Source organism: Periplaneta americana, chromosome 4 (genome assembly GCF_040183065.1).
Source record: "Periplaneta americana isolate PAMFEO1 chromosome 4, P.americana_PAMFEO1_priV1, whole genome shotgun sequence".
Classification (NCBI taxonomy): Eukaryota; Metazoa; Arthropoda; class Insecta; order Blattodea; family Blattidae; genus Periplaneta; species Periplaneta americana.
This window is the reverse complement of record NC_091120.1, coordinates 172,793,971-172,815,317: the sequence shown is the minus strand read 5'-3', so window position 1 is coordinate 172,815,317 and position 21,347 is coordinate 172,793,971. Positions and strand designations below refer to the sequence as shown.

Sequence of the window (21,347 nt, the reverse complement as noted above, 5' to 3'; positions counted from 1 at the left end):
AGATTAATTCAGTCTCTATCATCATATCCCACCTCCCTCAAATCCATTTTCATATTATCCTTCCATCTACGTCTCGGCCTCCCCAAAGGTCTTTTTCCCTCCGGTCTCCCAACTAACACTCTATATGCATTTCTGGATTCGCCCATACGTGCTACATGCCCTGCCTATCTCAAACGTCTGGATTTAATGTTCCTAATTATGTCAGGTGAAGAATACAATGCGTGCAGTTCTGCGTTGTGTAACTTTCTCCATTCTCCTGTAACTTCATCCCGCTTAGCCCCAAATATTTTCCTAAGCACCTTATTCTCAAACACCCTTAACCTATGTTCCTCTCTCAGAGTGAGAGACCAAGTTTCACAACCATACAGAACAACCGGTAATATAACTGTTTTATAAATTCTAACTTTCAGATTTTTTGACAGCAGACTGGATGATAAAAGCTTCTCAACCGAATAATAACACGCATTTCCCATATTTATTCTGCGTTTAATTTCCTCCCGAGTGTCATTTATATTTGTTACTGTTGCTCCAAGATATTCGAATTTTTCCACCCCTTCGTAGGATAAATCTCCAATTTTTATATTTCCATTTCGTACAATATTCTGGTCACGAGACATAATCATATACTTTGTCTTTTCGGGATTTACTTCCAAACCGATCGCTTTACTTGCTTCCAGTAAAATTCCCGCGTTTTCCCTAAGCGTTTGTGGATTTTCTCCTAACATATTCACGTGAACGACTTCTTACACTTAAAAAAACTATTTTCCGTAACTGGCTTCATACTTACAATTACGAGAATTCCTGGCGTGTATTCGAAATCGCCATTCTGTCTTGACTCCAGGATTAAAATCACACCATACCAGAAAGCAATGGCATAGCCACCATAAATGATGAACCACATAATTCCTGCTCCTAGACCAGAGAACATGCCTCTTTTGATTCCCGTAGCTTTAGCTGGGCCCAGGTTTTCAGTGTATCTACGTAAGTAAAAAGACTAAAGTAAGTTTAATCAGAATTAGAATTATGCAGAGATGATAATAATGAATCATTCGAATGCTAGAAACGACAGCTTTAATAAATTTAACTGTACAGTAGTGGCAAAAAAAAAAAAAAAAAAAAAAAAACAGACCGAACCTTGTAGCTAATTTCAGAGCCTTGTTTACTCCAGAACACGATAGACTAGTAACTAAGACTTTCGTGGTTCGAATCCTACCTGGGAAGGAAGTTTTTTTGTTCCTTATTCTAATTTATTCCCAATACTTTTCGATTGTAGCGATATTTTACTACTTAATTAACTTATTACTGCCAGAACATGAATTTTACCAGCAATCGAAAAGTATTGGGAATAAATGTGAATAAGGAACAAAAAAAAAAAAAAGTTTCTTTCCCAGGCAGGACTCGAATCACGAAAGTCTTAATTACCAGTCTATCGTGAACAAGGCTCTGAAATCAATTACAAGGGTCGGTCCGGTTTTTTTTTTGCCACTGCTGTACCGTATTTCAATTCAATATTTACATATTACCTGTAATGTTAAAGAACTTGGAAAAAATATTTACAATGATCCAGAGAACCTGTAGTTACAATTATTATCTTAGATATTTGTATATTTTCAGAGTATTAATGAAATAATAATATAACGGATATACCGCTATCTGAAAATATTAAACCAACAGATTTAGAACTTCAGCACGAAATGATAAAATACTGCCCATGAAACCATCAAAACTATTTTTACAAGTTCACATTTTGATTTTCAAAATTATTTTTTTTATTTAAGTCGATATCTTGTAACGCTAATTATTCCCTGTATTATTTTCATAATGTACCATTTTGTTCCCAATGGACTGATTTATTATCGTAACAGTTGAAGCAAAAAAAAGCTATACAACTTTCTGAAGAAAAGTACGGTAAGAAAAATTTTGGGGAGAAAAAAGGAAGTTTTATAGGGAAAAAGAATACTTTAAAGAAATATCCCATATTATAAGCGTTCATTTAAAAATAGAAACTAAAAGAAATAGTGTAATATAGCCTACCCAACCCATATTATATCAATTGGATGAGAACAGAATTTTGTAAAGTAGAGTAGAAAACGAATTTTAATCATGTACAGTAGTGGCCAAAAAAACCGGACCGACCCTTGTAGCTGAAACAAAAGAATCCTGTGCTGTGTATTTTGTCAAACGTTGGTAATTTCTATATGGATAGTGAAGCCAGAGGTATATACTGCTATTTAATGTAAAAATACGCAGTTATCTTTGCCGAATAGAGGCAGAAATGTAATATATAAGGAAACAAAAGACGGTAAGAATCGAACAAATGCAATAAATTTCATTGTTATAATTAATTATGCAAGATGGATGTGTTTTGTGACTAGCTAAATTTGAATCTGTGACTCTGAAATCAGCTACAAGGGTCGGTCCGTTTTTTTTTTTGCCACTACTATATTTCCTGGTTCCTTTAACAGTGGTCATCTCAGTGTAAGAACACAATAATAATTCTTTTGGATCAAGTGTTTTATATCTTTTTGTTTTGTGCAGAAACCTCCTATTTTGCTCATATTTGCAACTGATGTTTTGCTAATACGAAATTGTTCTATGAATACAAACTCTCTGAAAATGTTGTTGTTGTTGTTCTCTAATGCCAGGCGTTTGACAATAAAGTCATTTGACCTCTTGCACTCCAATGTTTTTCAAAGATATTATCATGACTAGCCACTAAAGCACAGATTTTGAGGTGTTCCGAATCCATTTCTTGGTTTGAGTTGCACAATGGGCAGTTAGGGGACTGATATATTCCAATTCCATGCAGGTGTTTAGCCAAACAATCATAGCCTGTTGCCAATCTAAATGCAGCTACAGACGATTTTCGTGGTAAATCGGGAATTAACTGTGGATTTTGATGCAGAGAGTTCCATTTTTTCTCTTGGGATTGAGTTATCAAATTTTTGTTTGTTGAAGTCTAAGTATGTAGATTTAATAAATCTCTTCACAGAGTAATACGTAGATTTAGTAACAGGTCTGTAAGTAGCAGTGCTGCCCTTCTTTGCTAAAGCATCCGCATTCTCGTTTCCCAGGATTCCACAATGGGATGGTATCCATTGGAATACAATTATTTTATTGAGTGATAATAATTGAGAGAGCATTTTAGTTATTTCTGCTATTTGAGATGAAGGTGTGTGTTTAGAGACTATTGATAGAATAGCTGCTTTGGAGTCTGACAATATAACTGCATTCCTAAATTTATTGATGTGGCATAGCAGATTTCTGAGACATTCACTTATTGCAATGATTTCACCATCAAAACTTGTTGTTCCATATCCAAGAGATCTATAAAGTGAGAAGAGACAGCACGTAACACCTGCATCGGCACCTTATTCTCTGGAGATCAAGGATCCGTCGGTGTATAAATGAAGCCAGTTTTGTGGAGGGTACCTAATATTAATTGTCTCTAAAGACAATTGTTTCAGTATTTCAGTGTTTATTTCTGATTTCAGCATTTCTTCTGTTAAATTTAGATTATATTCTATATTTAATAGAGTTAAAGGGTTTGGTTTAATTTGTAGGTTTTCTTTTAAATTCGGGATATTGAATTTCTGTTTTAATTCTTGAACAATGGATATGAAACTTTTTTGAATTTTCAATCTACAGAGGACTGTATGAATGCCAATTGTTTCCTGGTAATCTGATAAGTTTTTCATATTGAATCAGTGCTTTCTCTTCTATTGTCATTTTGATGCTGTTAATATTAGTGAGGAATCTCATAGAATCTATTGGCGTTGTTTTGATTCCACCAGTAACGAGTCTGAGAGCTTGGTTTTGAACATATTCTATGTCGTTTATGAAAGGTGAAGTAATTAAAATTTCTCCGCAGTATGTCAGTACTGGCTGTATAAACATTTTGTATGTAGTGTTCAAAGTATTCCTAGAGCATCCCCATTTCTTTCCTGCTAGTCTTTTTAGAAGGGAGAATCTTTTACGAGCTTTTTCAGAAATGTATTTCAAATGGTTGCTCCATGTTAACTTACTATCGAAAATAACTCCAAAATTTAATTTAGATTTATCCTTTCTTTAAAAATCTTTGTCCTGCATGATTCTCCCTATAAATCATTGTTTTCTCTACTGGTGCTAGTATTGAACATGACTTACTTAAAGTATTTTCCCTAAAATCCACATCATCATTCAATAGTCTCAATTACAATACAGCCCAACTACTGCAACAATAAATTGTCAACTTCCTACGACATACGAAAAATGAGGTGTCAGAATTTCATGACAATTCTATAAATATGTAAAATATTGTCAATATATGAATTGGCAGTTATCTATTTCATAAAATTAAATATGTCAGAAAAGTCTTGACACACTGTAAAATTTTGCCTCTCGTAAAACTTTTATGAAACAGGAATCTGACAAATGTCACGACAATTCTATAAGTATTTCCTCTACAAATTGTCAATTTGTAGAGTCGTCATTTGCTATTTGTCAGAATGACATAATTACAATTGTCGTCAAGTTTTCCTTGCACTTTCATAAGAAGCTATTAAATCTTTCATAGCATTTGCAAACTCATATTTATGCAAAATAAGTTTCTATTCTATGATTGAAACCAAAACAAAAGCAAGAAAACAGTTTGAAATTTAAAATAATATCAGCGTGTATCGAATATAGACTTCAGATTTGAGAAGCTATTTTTCCAAAAACAGATATTTATTAGTTGTTCTTTACTTTATAATTACTGAAACATTCTTTTTTATATTTATGTTCAACGTGCCTTATGGTTATACTAGTAGAGTCAGAAAGTATTGGAACTAAGTGTTGCAACGCCGTGCTCTATAGGCAACTTCTCTGCCTTGTCCGTGTGGTATGTGATCTACTCTTCAGGCGTATAGTCTCAGTGCGGCTGCACATGAGAATACGTAACCGGAAACCAGTCGAAATACCGTGAAGCTTTCCGCTTCGTTTAGTGAACACGTGTAGGTATATGTGGTAAAATGAGCTTCAAAGAGCAGAGAGGTAATATTAAATTTTGTGTTAAACTCGATAAAACATTTACCGAGACTTTGGCACTCAAGAGGACACTGGCTTTTTATGGAGAGATAAACATGTATAGCACGACTTCTTTAAAGTGAAACTGCAAGATCCATCTAGAAGATTTAAGGCACATGAAAAAACCCTGGTCTATGCAAATTTACTGGCCACATCAAGTTCCCTGCTTTGTGAACGAGTGTTTCTAAAGAGCAACGTTTTGACTGAGACTTCAAATATCTTTGCATGATGAAATCTTGTGAGACCTTATGGAACTCTGACGTAGGCTACAAAGCAGGAAACGAAATAGAATAAGGTGGAATAAGCTTCAAAAGTCCACAACAGTTATCGAATGTAAAAAAGGAGATTACTCTTCACTATAAATGGCTTTAGGCTTTACATTTACCTGGCAACTTCCTTGTCTTCACCTCCAAAGGCCACTACAGTCCGCACAGAACTGAGCACTTCCTCTACAACAGCGCCTGCATCTCCGTAGGATTCCAGCTCCTGTGCTGTGAGCGAACTTTGCACCTGAAGAGACACCAGACAAAGAAATTATGAAATAAATTATCAACACTTTCAACAACCTCTTATTTAGTAAATTCTCTTCTGGTGCCCTGTTCTTTTAAAAACTCAAATGAATTCAGTCAACTGTAGAAGGGCCTGAATGATAGAGCTTTTTGTTTTCTTTAACATGTACTGTGATTTATGTATGACTAGTTTTACGAATTGTTAATTCTAGAAATAAACATTTAAAATGGTTACAGTCCCTTTATACAAGCATTTTCTATACAAGCCTTTCTTGCATTCAAGTTATCATACTAAAGTCTTTTAGGTAGTTATATAAAAAATTCTGAATTGCCTCGTACATTTACTCCTGATGATGCTGCTGTGTTTTATTTCTGCAACCATTCCTCTCCAATACTGTCAATTTTAATCATCGATGTTCCATGGAGAAAAACTCGCTCCTGCACCGGGAATTGAACTTCGGCATAGGTCAATGCTTAGAGCGCTTGGTATGTAGAACCAAGAACCCGGGTTCGATCTCCGGTGCTGGAGCGAATTTTTCTTCTCTAATATTAATTGTTACCATAACAGACGTATTCTGTAGGACCAAAAAATTAATCTTTACGTAGATTCTTCGAGCAACAGTGAATATTATTGTGGAATTCCGGCCACCAAGTCACTCAACTGAGTGCGCTCCTTGTATAATGGCAGTTGACTTAATATAAAAATGTCAACATAGGCCTACATGTCGAACTTGGAGTCAAGCCATAAAGGCAAAAACACTGGAAGAGAGGTATTCGATCCGGTGCTGTGGATTGAACTTCGGCGTAGCTCAATGATTAGAGCGCTTTGTACGTAGAACCAAGGACTCTGATTCTATCCCCGGCGCCGGAGCGAATTTTTCTCCTCTAATATTAATTAATTTACTATGTACATATAAGATAATGTTATTCTAGAATTAAAGAAAAATAATTAAGATTATAGCCTACTAACCAGAAACAGATCTTTACGAGAGACCAAGTAAAATAGAATTCTATCCATTTTCTTACTTACTTACTTACTTACTTACTGGCTTTTAAGGAACCCTTAATCCATTTCTAAGTAATTAAAATTCTTATGAATGAAATATACAGGATATATAAAAATATGGAAACATTGGGAAATTATCTTTTTCGCACTTTGTAGGTTTATGGTGACATATTATAATACACTACTGTCCTGCGTGCCGGTATTAGTAGCTACTGAAACCCCACATGAGCTTCTATCATGTTCAGTGCAGTTGCAAACTGATTCCAAAATTAAAAGAAAGAGTGTTGTTGACAAGGACAGGAGTGGACGACAGCAGATATCAACCAATGAAGCGTCCTCCACTATGAGTTTGGCAGCATTTGCTAACAGCCCACAAACATTAATTTGCCAGCTTTCTGTTGAACAAAGGATAAGTCAAAGCAGCATTGTATGTGTCTTACACAACAACAAGTGGCATCTATAAAAACTCCAGATGCAGCACAACTTAAGCGAGAAAGACCAGGACAGACGAGGAGAATTCTGTGAGTGGGGTTTCAACTGTTGGCAGTAGACTGAATCAGTGGCGTAGCATGAAATTTTAGAGCAGGGGAAGCTAACTAAAGTTGTCTTTCATGCAATATGAGAAAACGTATTACAAAAATACAGTCTTAAATAAATAGTAGTCAATTTCAAGTCAGCAGTCGAAGATTGGTTGGAACATCGTAAGTTACACCAATAAGGCATGACCTGAAATGAGACGTAATAAAATATGATTTCACGGTTTACACATATCTCTTAACAAATAGACACGTATAAGTATAACATTAGCTCACTCCCTGTCATACTTAGAGAAATCACAATATTAGTATCATTACGTAAGTATGCGTCTGTCTTTTGGTTGTGTCCTTCATTGACAGCAAGGGAGTCGGTCATTTGTTTTTTAAATCACACTTTTGTTCGTAAGTCAGTCTTGATAATACAATTGTCCTAAAAAAATCAAGTAAATTAGTGTCAGGAACTGTTATTTCGCTCATTATTTATTATATCAGCCACAATGCACACTAACACATCAACTGAACACAACTGACGAAAAGGGATAATTCGGAAACTACTTATTTTAAATGTTAGAGCTAGCTTCTTGGAAGCCTTGCGACTAGGGTACCGGTAGTTTAGTTAGAAAGGGATGGAAAATCTGCGGGGTGGATTACACAGAAGAAACCGGTCTGCTTGGAAGCTGGTGTGTGCAGGCTTCTTGTTTACTGCTGCATCACAAATCATCCTGAGCTGCCGCATCACAACATTTTAAGCGTCAATATAAATTCTATTAAATTTGGTAAATAATTTTCTCCATAAACTGCAGGTTTATTATGAAATCATTATTAACTGGGGAAGCTAAGCTTTTTAGCTTACATTGACGCTACGCCACTGGACTGAATATTCCAACTGAAGATACATTTCACTGACTGACCCAATTTTTAAGTAAATAGTTAAGTTAATTGACAAAATTATCGTCATTGGAGTGATTCAAACTCCAAGTGGACATTAAAAGAACTAAGTACATGCAACGAAAATCAGGAACAAAGACCGTTTTAGGAAAATAATTATCGATGCCTGTCCCAACATTTGGTCGAAGTTCAACGACGAATTCATACAGGTAAGAAAAAAAAAAAACGTCTGCGCGTGTGCATTAAGTAGGATGGAGGTCATATTGAATGTATCCTGTGATGCCCCTATGTTTCCAGACTTTTGACTCACCTCTACTCTAAATGTGTGAGAACTATTTTAAAATGAAAGATCGTATTCCTTAGTATTATATATTTACCTTGGATACAATAGCTTGAGCAACGATCATTATAGGAGCACAGCATAATATCACAAGTGTGAGCTTCCAGCCATGCAAGAAAGATATGATGGCTGAAATTATGAAAGTCGTGAGAAGATACAAGAAGATACCCATCTTCTCACCAATGCCATCCTGCAGTTTGTCCAAATCCCTGCAATTAGTAAAACAAAATTAATAATTAAAATTATTTAAGTATTCAAGCGAAACGTCATTTCCAAAAATAGGAAGCAAGGAAAATTTATGCATAGTTACCTCTTTCTCCACTAATTTTTGGCATTGATCGTTATTCTTTGTTCTTGTTTAATATCTAGATATTTATAGGGTGACCTCTCATTCTGCCCACAGGGTTATTGCAGGTAATAATGGCATATCAGTATTTTCCTTATAACGAGTATATTGGTTATTATTTAACAATGCTGCATCAACTACTAGGTTACCTAATGAATAAGCTTAGTATTCCTGCTACCAAAAGACTCAAGTTGCGGATAAATAGTTTATATAGTAGGTGGAATCCAGGTGATGCAGCGGAGAAAGAGACAGACAAACATGTTCTTACTGCATGTTCGTAGAGTACATCCAACCTGAAATAAAAGTAGAGCAACTACTGATTTTATAATCTAAAGGCGCAACAGCCCGAAGTTGGCCAGGGCCTACCTGCGTGACAAACATTTTTGCTTCATAAAGTATGGGTACAAAGTGCTGACGGAGTTGGGGCTCACTTTGAATATATTCCTTCGTGTCCTTTTCTAGAAATTCTCTAAAGTGTTTATTGTTCAATTTACGAGGTGCATCCAGAAAGTAAGTTTCCCTATTTTTTTTAAAGAACACACTTTCAGGAAAACATTTATTGCCAACAGGTACAGCAATGTTTCAGCTATTTTTCAACATAGCCACCATCAAAATTGAGACACTTGTCGTATCGTGGGATCAACTTTTGTATCCCTCTGTCGTAGAACTCTGCCGCCTGTGAATGGAACCAGCGTGTGACAGACGTCTTCAGCTCTTCGTCGTTGCCAAAACGCTCACCGGAGGACAGGAATTTCTTGAGGTGCAAGAAAATCGCTGGGAGGAAGATCAGGACTGTAGGGTGGATGATGAAACAACTCCCAGCCAAATTCCGTCAAAACAGCCGCTGTTCGCCGAGCAGTATGTGGACGAGCATTGTCATGGAGGAGCACAACACCTGCAGTAAGCATTCCACGCCTCTTGTTTTGAATGGCACGTAACAATTTTCGCAGTGTTTCACAGTAACGGTCAGCGTTCACTGTTTCACCTCTTGGAAGGAAGTCAATGAGCAGAATGCTCTTCCTGTCCCAGAACACCGTGCACATCAATTTCCGTACCGACAGTGTCTGTTTGAATTTCGTCCTGACCGGAGATACACTATGCCGCCAATGCATTGATTGCTGCTTGGTTTCCGGGGTGAAGTGCGAAATCCAAGTCTCATCGCCCGTGACGATCCTGTCGAGGAACTCGTCGCCGTCATCGTGATACCGTTGCAGAAATGTCAGTGCTGCTCCTAAACGTTGCATTTTGTGTTCGGTTGTCAGGTTTCTCGGCACCCACCTGGCACACACTTTTTTGAACAGCAGGTGCTTAGTGACAATCCCATGCAACAAGGATCACGATATCTGCGGAAAATGGCTGCTCAGATCCATAATCGTGAAGCGATGGTTCTCCATGATGCACTGCCGCACCAGCTCAACACGATCATCATTGATGAGGGACGGTCGCCCACTGCGCTCTTTATAATGGATACTTTGACGACCTTCGGAAAACTGCCTACATCAGCGACGCACCATCTGCTTACTCATGATGTTCGGCCCATAGACCTGACAGAGCTGCCGATGAATTTCAATTGGCGCAAAGCTTTGTGCATTAAAGAACTTTATCACCGACCGAAACTCGCAGGCGGCGGGAGAAGGAATAAGAGCTTCCATTTCGGACCACTGCTGCCACGCTACTGGCACTAGGCGGGACCTGTCCGGCTGGCATATGATTGATACGTTATAGATCTGTTACGAATGCGCAATTGACACGGCTAATTACGTTTAGTTTCAAGGGGAAAAAATCGGGAAACTTACTTTCTGGTTGCGCCTCGTATTAAGCGGTATATTGGAATTGACCATCATGGCACACAGATCCCTGCAAAACATGGGTTTCTTATCGTACTCTCTCTGAGTTTGATGGTACTGCTTGTTTTGAGTTACGTTCAACCATATTTCTATGCCTTTTTGTATTGCAGTGTCTTTCAATGCTCTGTTTTCTTGTAACTTTTATATCTACTTTGCACAACTTACATGTAATGTAAATTATTATTGGCTCCGAACTCCTGAATTAAGTCCTCCAGCCTTTCATACTTCGAACTTTTTGTCTTCGGCATTTTACCTCGTCACAAATACAAATGTTACGTTAAGTGAATAATACGACTTTTACATTTCACTGGTTTAAAGCACTCACTATGACCGTGTTCCGACTTCAACACAAACTAGAGTGAGCGTGAATAAGATGCGGTTCTGTGTTGTATCAGACGGGACGTATCCCTGGGCTGTGACGTCGGGTACAGTATGAGAGCAGGCAACTGTATTCCAGCTTAGACGTAGCTGAAATACTAAGCTTACTAATGAAACTCATGATAGTGAGAAGATTTTTGGCGAGGAGAGGCAGAGGCTTAGCCTTGGATTTATCTGACATTCATTTTACAATTGAGGAAAACCTCGGAAAAAAACAGCCTAAAATCAGCCTGAATGAGATTCAAATCCACGCCCAGGAGCAGTCTCTGGGCAGCAAGCAAAGACACTATCACCTGAACTACGCCAGTGCATAGTACAGTGTGAACCAGTCAGGGCTAGACTTCTAACCGCATTCACGGCGGTTGATTCATACATAACGACGCCACCATATGCGGAGGATTCGTTCCGCGCTTTTGCGGTTAGTATTGCGTAACGATGTACTTACCGAATTCACAATTCATGTTCGAAATGACGTCCTTGTGATATCTAGCAGGCTGCACATCTTCTGAAGATATGTCCAGCAACTCGCCGCAGTTCGTTCTCCGAAATGGCTCGAATTTATATCATGTAGCGGTTGTTCGTGAAAACGGGGTGGATTTTCACTGTCCCAGTAACGATTGTTTTGAGTGTTCATGTAATCACTGAGTTGGACATGCTTCCTCACTATAAAAAATTAAGGTGGGGTCAAATAGTTCATCATACACTGACTGTTGGAACCACATGCAAAACCTAAGTCTGCCCTGATAATCGGGTTCCATTAACCTCTGAGCTACACGAATTTTGTAAGGTTTTAATTTCAATTGCTTCGTACCTCTTATCAATGAAGACTGTGACACTCCTGTCTGCTGAGCTACACGGTGGGATGATGTCGTAGGACTTCTCTCTGATTGGTGGCCAATTTCATCTAACATCTCTCAGTGAGTACACGCTTCACACATGTTCGTTTCTTATCCAATATCGATCCAGTTGTACGAAATTTCTTTACTACATTGTAAATCATTCCTTTAGAAGGCTCTGGCGAATCAAGGAATGACTGATGGAAGTTTGTTACAACTGTTCTCCAAGATTCGTATTTCACAAAATTGTCGTAAATAAACACTCATTTTTCAAGGCTATATTACTTTCATAATGGACACACTACTGCACTGTAAATGTACGGTATACAGCTGCACCCTCACTGTGTAAACGTGTTTACGTACATACATGAGCAAGAGGTCTGATCACTGCGATGGTGCAGCAGTAACTACTCATACGACTTTCCTCTGACGCCGGTCTAGCTCTGGCTGATTCACTCTGTACCTGGTATATCTTAATGTAAAATATATAATATTAATAGAAATGATAAAACAAAGAAATTAATAATTCGGTAAGAAAGACCGCAGCCACATAAATTATAAAGAAAGATAACTAAAGAAATAATTAAAAAGTAAATAAGTAGGCCAAAGAAAATTAAATAAATAAATAAATAAATAAATAAATAAATAAATAAATAAATAAATAAATAAATAAATAAATAAATAAATAAATAAATGCCGTAAATAAATAAATAAATAAATAAATAAATAAATAAATAAAATGAATGAAGGCTCTAGTACAAAAAAAGATATTCCATTAGAGAGGATTTAAAATATGGAATGAAGACATAAAAACAATCGAAAATAAGAAAAAAGCCTACCGGTATTTGAAAATCCTAAATTGACCAAATAACTTAGACCTGAAACTTGAATATGTTTGTTATCCTCAGCAGAAACATACTGTAGGCCTATATTCACATCACAAAAATAAAACAATTAAAAAAAATGCTGTGCCGTGCGAATCAGCATTATTTTTTGCGTACTGATACCGGTACTTACTCTGTGATTCTACTGGCAAAATTGGATGTTTTGCTGGTATCATACCAAGCCATGTCTTGTCGCAGCACTGACTGTAGAAACATCCAGCGTACGCGTCCAATCTGAAAATCAATAGTTCTCATAAACCACCTTGCTTACAGTTTAATATAGACTACGGTATTATTCTGATAACACATTCAGATAATATTTTTTAAGCCCTAAGAACAATAACAGGAGTGCATGAAAGGACATACTGCAAAAAAGACATTTCAAAATTTAAAAAATATTGACCTTACCTTCTGAGTTACATTCTTTTCCTGATTATGTTTTAGGTTAAAAATCAAGATACACTTAGTACTAATAAAAACATTAATACTTTTCATAAAAGACACAAATCAGACTTCATATATCCTTTGTTATCCTCAACTGCTACAAAAATGCCACATACTATTCATGTACAATTCAGACCAGAATTAACAAAATTGCTCCATATCCGTACCTTCTACTCAAATAACGTATTGTTAATGCTTGTAAATTGAATAAACTGCTTGCTTTGTATTATACATTCCTGTATAACTTTGGCTTGTTTCACATTTCAAAGTTATATTTTCGATAAGAAGTTAACATGGAGCAACCATTTGAAATACATTTCTGAAAAAGCTCGTAAAAGATTCTCCCTTCTAAAAAGACTAGCAGGAAAGAAATGGGGATGCTGTAGGAATACTTTGAACACTACATACAAAATGTTTATACAGCCAGTGCTGACATACTGCGGAGAAATTTTAATTACATCACCTTTCATAAACGAAATAGAATATGTTCAAAACCAAGCTCTCAGACTCATTACTGGTGGAATCAAAACAACTACAATAGATTCTATGAGATTCCTCACTAATATTAACAGCATCAAAATGACAATAGAAGAAAAAGCACTGATTCAATATGAAAAACTTATTAGATTACCAGGAAACAATTGACATTCATACAGTCCTCTCTGTAGATTGAAAACTCAAAAAAGTTTCATATCCATGGTTCAAGAATTAAAACAGAAAATCAATATCCCGATTTTAAAAGAAAACATAAAAATTAAACCAAACTCTTCAACTCTATTAAATATAGAATATAATCTAAATTTAACAGAAGAAATACTAAAATCAGAAGTAAACACTGACATACTAAAACAATTGTTTTTAGAGACAATTAATATTAGGTACCCTCCACAAAACTGGCTTAATTTATACACCGACGGATCCTTGATCTCCAGAGAACAAGGTGCCGGTGCAGGTGTTACGTGCTGTCTCTTCTCACTTTATAGATCTCTTGGGTATGGAACAACAAGTTTTGATGGAGAAATCATTGCAATAAGTGAAAGTCTCAGGAATCTTCTATTTCACATCAATAAATTTAAAAATGCAATTACATTGTCAGACCCCAAAGCAGCTATCCTATCAATAGTCTCTAAACACACACCTTCATCTCAAACAGCAGAAATAACTAAAATGCTCTCTCAATTAATATCACTCAATAAAAGAATTGTATTCCAATGGATACCATCCCATTGTGGAATCCTGTGGATGCTTTAGCAAAGAAGGGCAGCACTGCTACTTACAGACCTGTTACTAAATCAACGTATTACTCTGTGAAAAGATTTATTAAATCTACAAACTTCAACAAACAAAATTTGATAACACAATCTCAAGGGAAAAAATGGAACTCTCTGCATCAAAATCCACAGTTAATTCCCGATTTACCACGAAAATCGTCTGTAGCTGCATTTAGATTGGCAACAGGCCATGATTGTTTGGCCAAACACCTGCATAGAATTGGAATATATCAGTCCCCTAACTGCCCATTGTGCAACTCAAACCAAGAAATGGATTCGGAACACCTCAAAATCTGTACTTCAGTGGCTGGCCATGATAATATCTTTGAAAAATATTGGCGTGCAAGAGGTCAAATGACTTTATTGTCAAACGCCTGGCATTAGAAAACAACAACATTTCAAAGTTATAATATTGAATGAAGATCTATAAACTACAATAAAAGAAATGAAATGAAAAATGTAATACATCTGTTACAGGTGAATAAGAGAGATAGAAATGAAATCTCACCTGCTTCTGTGCTGTGTAGTTCAGTAGAGATATACTCATTACCCCAAGAGAAAACTGTACAAGACCAACAACAGTAGAACCTATTCCAAAAGCTGCTGAGTCTTCTAGTAAGGCAGCTGTACGTTCTTCATGGGTACCATTAATTCTGTTAATTAAAAAACATATCTTTGTAGTTATAATAATTAAAGCAACAACAACTGAAGGGCTCTGCAAAAACGGAGTAGCTCCACTTTTACGAAGTTGTGAAAAACAACAAAATCCATTCTAAAAAATTCAAATTTTCATTTAACTTCTTTTCTTTTTTTAGAGAATGTCCTACGTATCTAGGAGTTTCATTTTATCACACACCCATTTATTACAATCAGCAGTTTGGGGGGTAAAATATAGACAACTATTGGAGCTACATTCTTTTTGCAATAAAATTGTATATAATTAGCCATATTTTGCATTGAACACACATTTACTGTGCGAATATCATGAAGTACAACACAAGACATAGCACATATATGATACCTCTATTGTTTTCTAGACACACGTAAGGCGGTCAACAATACTGGGCATGCGCATTTGCGCAGCACTAAAAATATGATCAAGAAATATAAATTAGGATTCAAAGGCCAAATTCCTGTTTGTGCAAATCAAATACTAGATTGTGGTTAGTGGCTGCTTTCCTGTAGGCCAATTAAAATAAACTGTCAATCTGGTATTGGATCCCTCAGCTCTCCTAAGATAAACCCTCAACTATTTGGAGTCTTCCTGGTTGTGATACGATTTGAGACACTCAAAGAATTTCGCATCTAACAAGGAGAGGACACGCTCTGTATATCACAGAATTAAATAAGATTTTGTGACATGAAAGTATAAGACGTACTGTTTAAAGTCATACCTGGTATGGGTGGCCAATGACCCCTCGTTTTGAAAATATTGGCTATTGTTTGTGACATACTTATAAGTTTTGTGGTACCGTTACTAGACTTACAACACACTTCCTCCTCCGAAAACGCGCAAGACAGAGGTGGGTGTTGACGTGATGTTCTCTATTGCACGGTCCACAAGAAGTGTAGTGAATTCCCCATAGAGGATTATCATTATAGGCACACCACAGCCTGTGGCAATACTGAGCAGCAGCCCTGCTATCACGAGAATCCTCTCCAAGCACGTTGCATATCGGAACTGCAAACACAATAGAACGGCTTCGTTAAGTTTTCATCAATTCTAACAGTGAATTTTAAAGCTGAGAATGAGCAAAATCAAGTTATATTAGCATAATGAACTAAAGTGCTCAGGAAAATATACTAGCCTATACAACTGGAATATGACGAAAAATCTTAAAACAGTCCTGTTGAGCAAATTCACGAAACGAACAAAGTTTCTAGACATTCTTACATGGCGACGATAAGCCGGAATATATTTTTAAGATTAATACCTCAAAATCACACTTAAGGAATTTAAATCCAAATTTGGTACAATTATGGATTAAATGGCAACAACAATAATAATTATTAGCTTTTACTGTATTATGATTTTTGTCTTTCACTTTTCTGAACCGGAATTGTATTTACCATAGTTAACAGAAGGATTGTCAGCCGAATAAGCTACAATGTTACTTAAACCTGGACGAATAGAAGAAATAGTGTACGCACTTCTATGCTTTCCCATTGTCGGTGGCGGACCTGACAACTAATGGCGCTTCGATCGCTAGGGTCTATCGGTTGTCTGAAGTCAGATTCCTGGAAAATATATTTCTCGAGCGTTTAATGATGAAAGTTGCTTGGGGCTGTTGATATGCTTGTTAGCAGAAATAGTGTAACAAGACATTTCTTTTCATCTTCCAAAGAAAAAGATGAGTTTGGGAAATGGGCCACAGCGATTACGCGGAAAAATATGCAGTTTTCGGTAAATAACCGTATTTGTGATGTACATTTTTCCGAATACATGAGTATAAAATCAGACCGTTTTATTTTAAAAAGTCATTAGACACAAATACCGCGAGTGCATTGAAAATTACAACCAGGAACTGTACCTCACATTTTCCCTAATTTACCGAAATGATGAAATATATGAAAATAAACGTTACGGAGTGGTAACAAACAATTAGAAAATCATGCATTAGTATTTATGTTTATGCCATTTATGCAAGATTGGATTCAACTAATTGCTATTTACGCTAGAAGAAACGCTACTCCAGGTGATATTCTCTCTAAAATTCTCATACAAGTTATATTAGGAGGCAACTAATCATGGTGAGTAATTTAATTCATTTATAGACACGTAAAATATCATTCAACTCTTTAGGCCTATATTCTAACATTTTGTAGGTTTTGTTTTCTGTCCCTGAATTCGCAACTTGTTACGAAAAGATTATTAATTTACAAACTGAACTTATAATTGCTTTCACAACGTTTCAGATCCCATTGTATTTTCTGTTAGAAACGTTCATAATAGTATTACCTGATATAAGACTATTAATTATGAATAAAGGACTATAAAGGTATTTAAGTTACGAATAGCCGGGTTAAATGGAAGAAATTTGCTTTAAAAAAACTACATTCAGCGTAACAAGTACTGTGAACTTCTTCTAGTCACTCTCATAGCGGTAGCAGCGCCGCGTTGCGGCAGATCAATGTAAACTCACAGACTTACTTTACTTTACTTTTGAGGGCCTCTCCACTTTTCAGTGGTTACCCTTTATTCCCATTTTCCATCTGCGTCTGTCATTCCAATCCTGCTCATTTAGTCCCTTATCATTCATCATTCTCAATATTCCAGCCCTCCATGAATTTCTAGGCCTTCCTCGTTTCTTTCTACCAGCTGGAGACCACTGAAGTAGCACGTTTGGCCATCTCCCCTCATCCATCCTCCTTACATGACCATACCACTGAAGTTGTCTACTCTCAATTCTTGCAATCACCGATTCTTCCATGTTCATTATCCTTCTAACATCCTCGTTTCTTCTCTTTTCCAGCCTGGATATTCTAGCACCTCTCCTTATGCCGTCCATTTCAACTGCCTGTATCTTACTTTTTTGGCCTTCCGATAGACTCCAACCTTCAGCCCCATATGTCAATATTCCTTCCACTATAACCTCAAGAATTCTCTTTTTTGTTTGCATTGTTATTGTCCTGCAACTCACAGACTGACTGCGTACACTATTTCTTCTATTCGTCCTACTTAAACTAAGTCCATTTTCTGCAACAATTTATAAAACTTCATTTAAAATGTCTCCAGCACTCTCATTACTGTCTTCATAGAAGTATAGAATATTGCCATGTTTTCCATGTTTTACAGAAAAATGTGTCACCACTAACGGGAAATACTTCTTGTTACCTTTATTTGACGCAACTGAACCAATTGAGAATGGGGTATTTTTAGTCGTTAAGAAACGTTTCCTGTGAGAATGGTAAAAGAACGCTTGTAACTAGGGCTTCACTTTTAGTTCGCGGACAACTTATTTTTTTCGCTACTGAAGAGTCATAGAAAACACAAGAGTAAAGTTTATTACACAATCTTGTGAATTGTAGTAGTAATGTTTTACACCATGAAATGTTAAAGCCAACTCAGTTGCTGTAACTTTGTCATGTTCAACTGAATATCGTGGTGGCATAAATTTCAGAATAGAATTATTCCTACTTTGTACTCGGTAATGTTCTTCGTGTCCCTCTGATTCCAAATGCTTATTAACAACATTAACGCCATCATACTTTACTGCAAATGAAACATTGCACACTTTACACCTGCAAGAAGGTTCATCCTCTCCTTTTTCTAGTCAGTCCTTGTACTTGTCAACCATTCATCACGAAAAGAACTAAAGTATCTTTTTGCCGGATTCATACTGAACACAACTCAATACAAAAAAATAAAACTCTCACAAATTCTCGCACTTCGCATAACTGCACTATAAAGGTGTAAGAACTGACTTGTGAAGGATCAAGGAAGTAAATATTGAGTTTTAAATTTGAAATTGTTCCATTGTTACGCAATCGGGTGTTGTTAAAATACTGATACAAAACTTTATTAATGACAAAAGTTAATTGAAAATGGTTGATTGAAATCATATTTCTGAAATATGTATTGTCATCGTGTCAAAATTATCTGTTTTAATTTTCTATTTACGTCATCTTTCATTGTTGGTGATTGTTGGCGTAGTGTAAGAGACTACACTAAAAGCCAGGTTATGAACCAACGTTATGTTGCTCTCTTTCTGAGCTCTGTTGCCACATAGTGGCGCGAGATTCAAAGCGTGTTCAGCGTTTGTCACCGATATGTTTAAAATAACTGTCGTAGCTGTGTTTTCAATTATTCATTTAATAAAGAAGTATATAACGAATTCAAACATTTCAGTTAAAGGAACGAACAACGATTCGATTCAAACAGATAATAATAACGATAATAATATAGTGTTATCTAATTTATATCAACATATATTATAGTAATTTTTATTTTATTTTGAGTCGTCGTTATAAATCGAATTAACTATTTAGCTATTTTTGTACATCAATAATAATAATTTAATGGATATGATTTTAATTTTATATTTATACTGATTGAGTTCTGTATATTCAATTATTATTATTATTATTATTATTATTATTATTATTATTATTATTATTATTAATTCTCATATATATCAACAAGCAAATATGCGAATCTATAAAAAAATCATTTCTGTTTCTCCAGACTTAAAAATGCGCTTCCTTTTTGTATCGTAACATTCGGGAGAATTCATTAATCTATTTCAAGTACTACTGTATATAGTTATCGATAACACTATCAATAATATTAGTAATTAAAATTATTGTTTTTAAGAAAGCACGAGCTAATGGCATTAGTACGAAATGCGACTCGTAATACACGTGGTACTGCAAATGAACTGGGAAGTTTGGCTACACTGTCTCCGTGATCCCGTTGCCAGATTTTCGTTAGCAGACGATATTTTCACGTGAGGTCCAATGAAAAGGTACGTTCTCCTCCTCCCCTCCACCCCCGACACTCAACGTGTCATCGCTGCACAGGCTACCCCTCTAACCCGTACTTTCCTCTCGCCCACCCAACTACTTCCTGTTTAGTCGGTTCATAACCTGGCTTTTAGTATAGCCTCTGATTGTCGAAAAGAGAAGCGTGCTGAAACTTCAACACTACAACAGGCGCTCACTTTTAAAGTTAACATATGCTTGCGTCAATGTAAACCTGACACAGATGATAACTTTTAAAGTTATTTGATGGACAGCGAATTTTCATTACAACATTGCTAATTATTAACATTTCAAACGCAATTTCCCCGGGAAAAGGTTTCCTGTCGGCCGGAGATGGATTCATAAAATCGGACACACCGGGCGCCTGGCAACCCTGAGAGACGTCATTGAACGCCGGTGGTCTGTGGACGGGGAACCAACGCTTTCCCCATGCTTTCACCTCTCTCTCGCCAGTTCTGCATCCCTGCCTGTACCAGATTTGATGTTACACATGAAGAGTCCACTGCAAGAATGATGGATGTCATTTGGAATACATTTTGCAGGAGAAGCAATTGAAAGGTTGAAATGCTTAGCGCTCAAAGCTTAACTGTGATTTTCCGATCATTACTGGACAATGACTATCAGTGTTAATTCCATACAACTCTCTATATGTCTTAAGCTATGCATTGACAGTCTTGGTTCATTTTCGACAAGAAAGTGACATCCATCACTCTTGCAGTGGACTTTTCAAATGTTCCTTTATTTGTTAGCCTAATATAGTTTCTCTGAACCACAGAACTGTTTTATGTGATATTACAAAAGTGATACAAAATTGTTAAAGATTGGAAATAAATGATACGTTACCTTCTGTCGTGCATTTCAATTCTTGTTACGTGGCGCGTACATGCGGTAAGCAAGATAGCCAGACGAGTTTCATGCTCCCCACCCAAGCGTTCCGGTATTACATCATAGTGAATATATCATTGCTATCATTGGCACGCGTGCCATAATAAGCTTATTACGCACGATATTGGATGTAGTAACAATCTGTTTATAATGCTAGGATGACATAAAAGTCTAAATGTATTCGTGAGAAATATCCCACTCACAAAATAATAATTGTCAATTTTAGTCACTCAGAAGATAAATAACTGTGGTATTACATTGCATTACTTACGAGCTTGTAAAATGCGACAGGCTGTGGTGGTGGAGGTTCGCTTGGTGTCTGTTGAGCGGTTTCATTTAATGGCACACACTCTCTGAAACAATTAATATGCACAACTCTAATATCGAGATCTTTAAATATTTACTTCTTATTAAGATTATATTATATCAAAATAAGTAATATCATAATTTTCCTTTGTATATACATTAGTGCCTACTTTTTTCTTTCTAACACTACTTATTATTTCTTCATTTTATTCGTTTTTATTTTCCCCGATTACTTTGACGGAGGGTTAAAGCGGACACTCACTTCTATACCAACGCTGAAAAGTTGTAGACTGCAAGAAATTTTACAAGAAACATGGGAAGCGCATACTCTATATTTTTTATTT

General features: G+C 36.3%; 1 protein-coding gene across 3 annotated transcripts in view; it reads right to left on the bottom strand.

The window, feature by feature from the left end:
- The window catches only part of LOC138698439 (multidrug resistance protein homolog 49-like), a 136,476-nt gene that overhangs the window by 64,897 nt on the left and 50,232 nt on the right, over positions 1-21,347 (bottom strand). For all 3 annotated transcript variants that reach the window (XM_069824352.1, XM_069824353.1, XM_069824354.1), the window contains exons 3-9: positions 20,969-21,050; positions 15,819-16,012; positions 14,840-14,984; positions 12,750-12,850; positions 8,363-8,534; positions 5,432-5,556; positions 788-977 (exon numbers count right to left, since the gene is read on the bottom strand). In XM_069824352.1, coding sequence (XP_069680453.1) covers positions 788-977; positions 5,432-5,556; positions 8,363-8,534; positions 12,750-12,850; positions 14,840-14,984; positions 15,819-16,012; positions 20,969-21,050 — 1,009 coding nt within the window. The remainder of the gene's footprint in view (positions 1-787; positions 978-5,431; positions 5,557-8,362; positions 8,535-12,749; positions 12,851-14,839; positions 14,985-15,818; positions 16,013-20,968; positions 21,051-21,347) is intronic.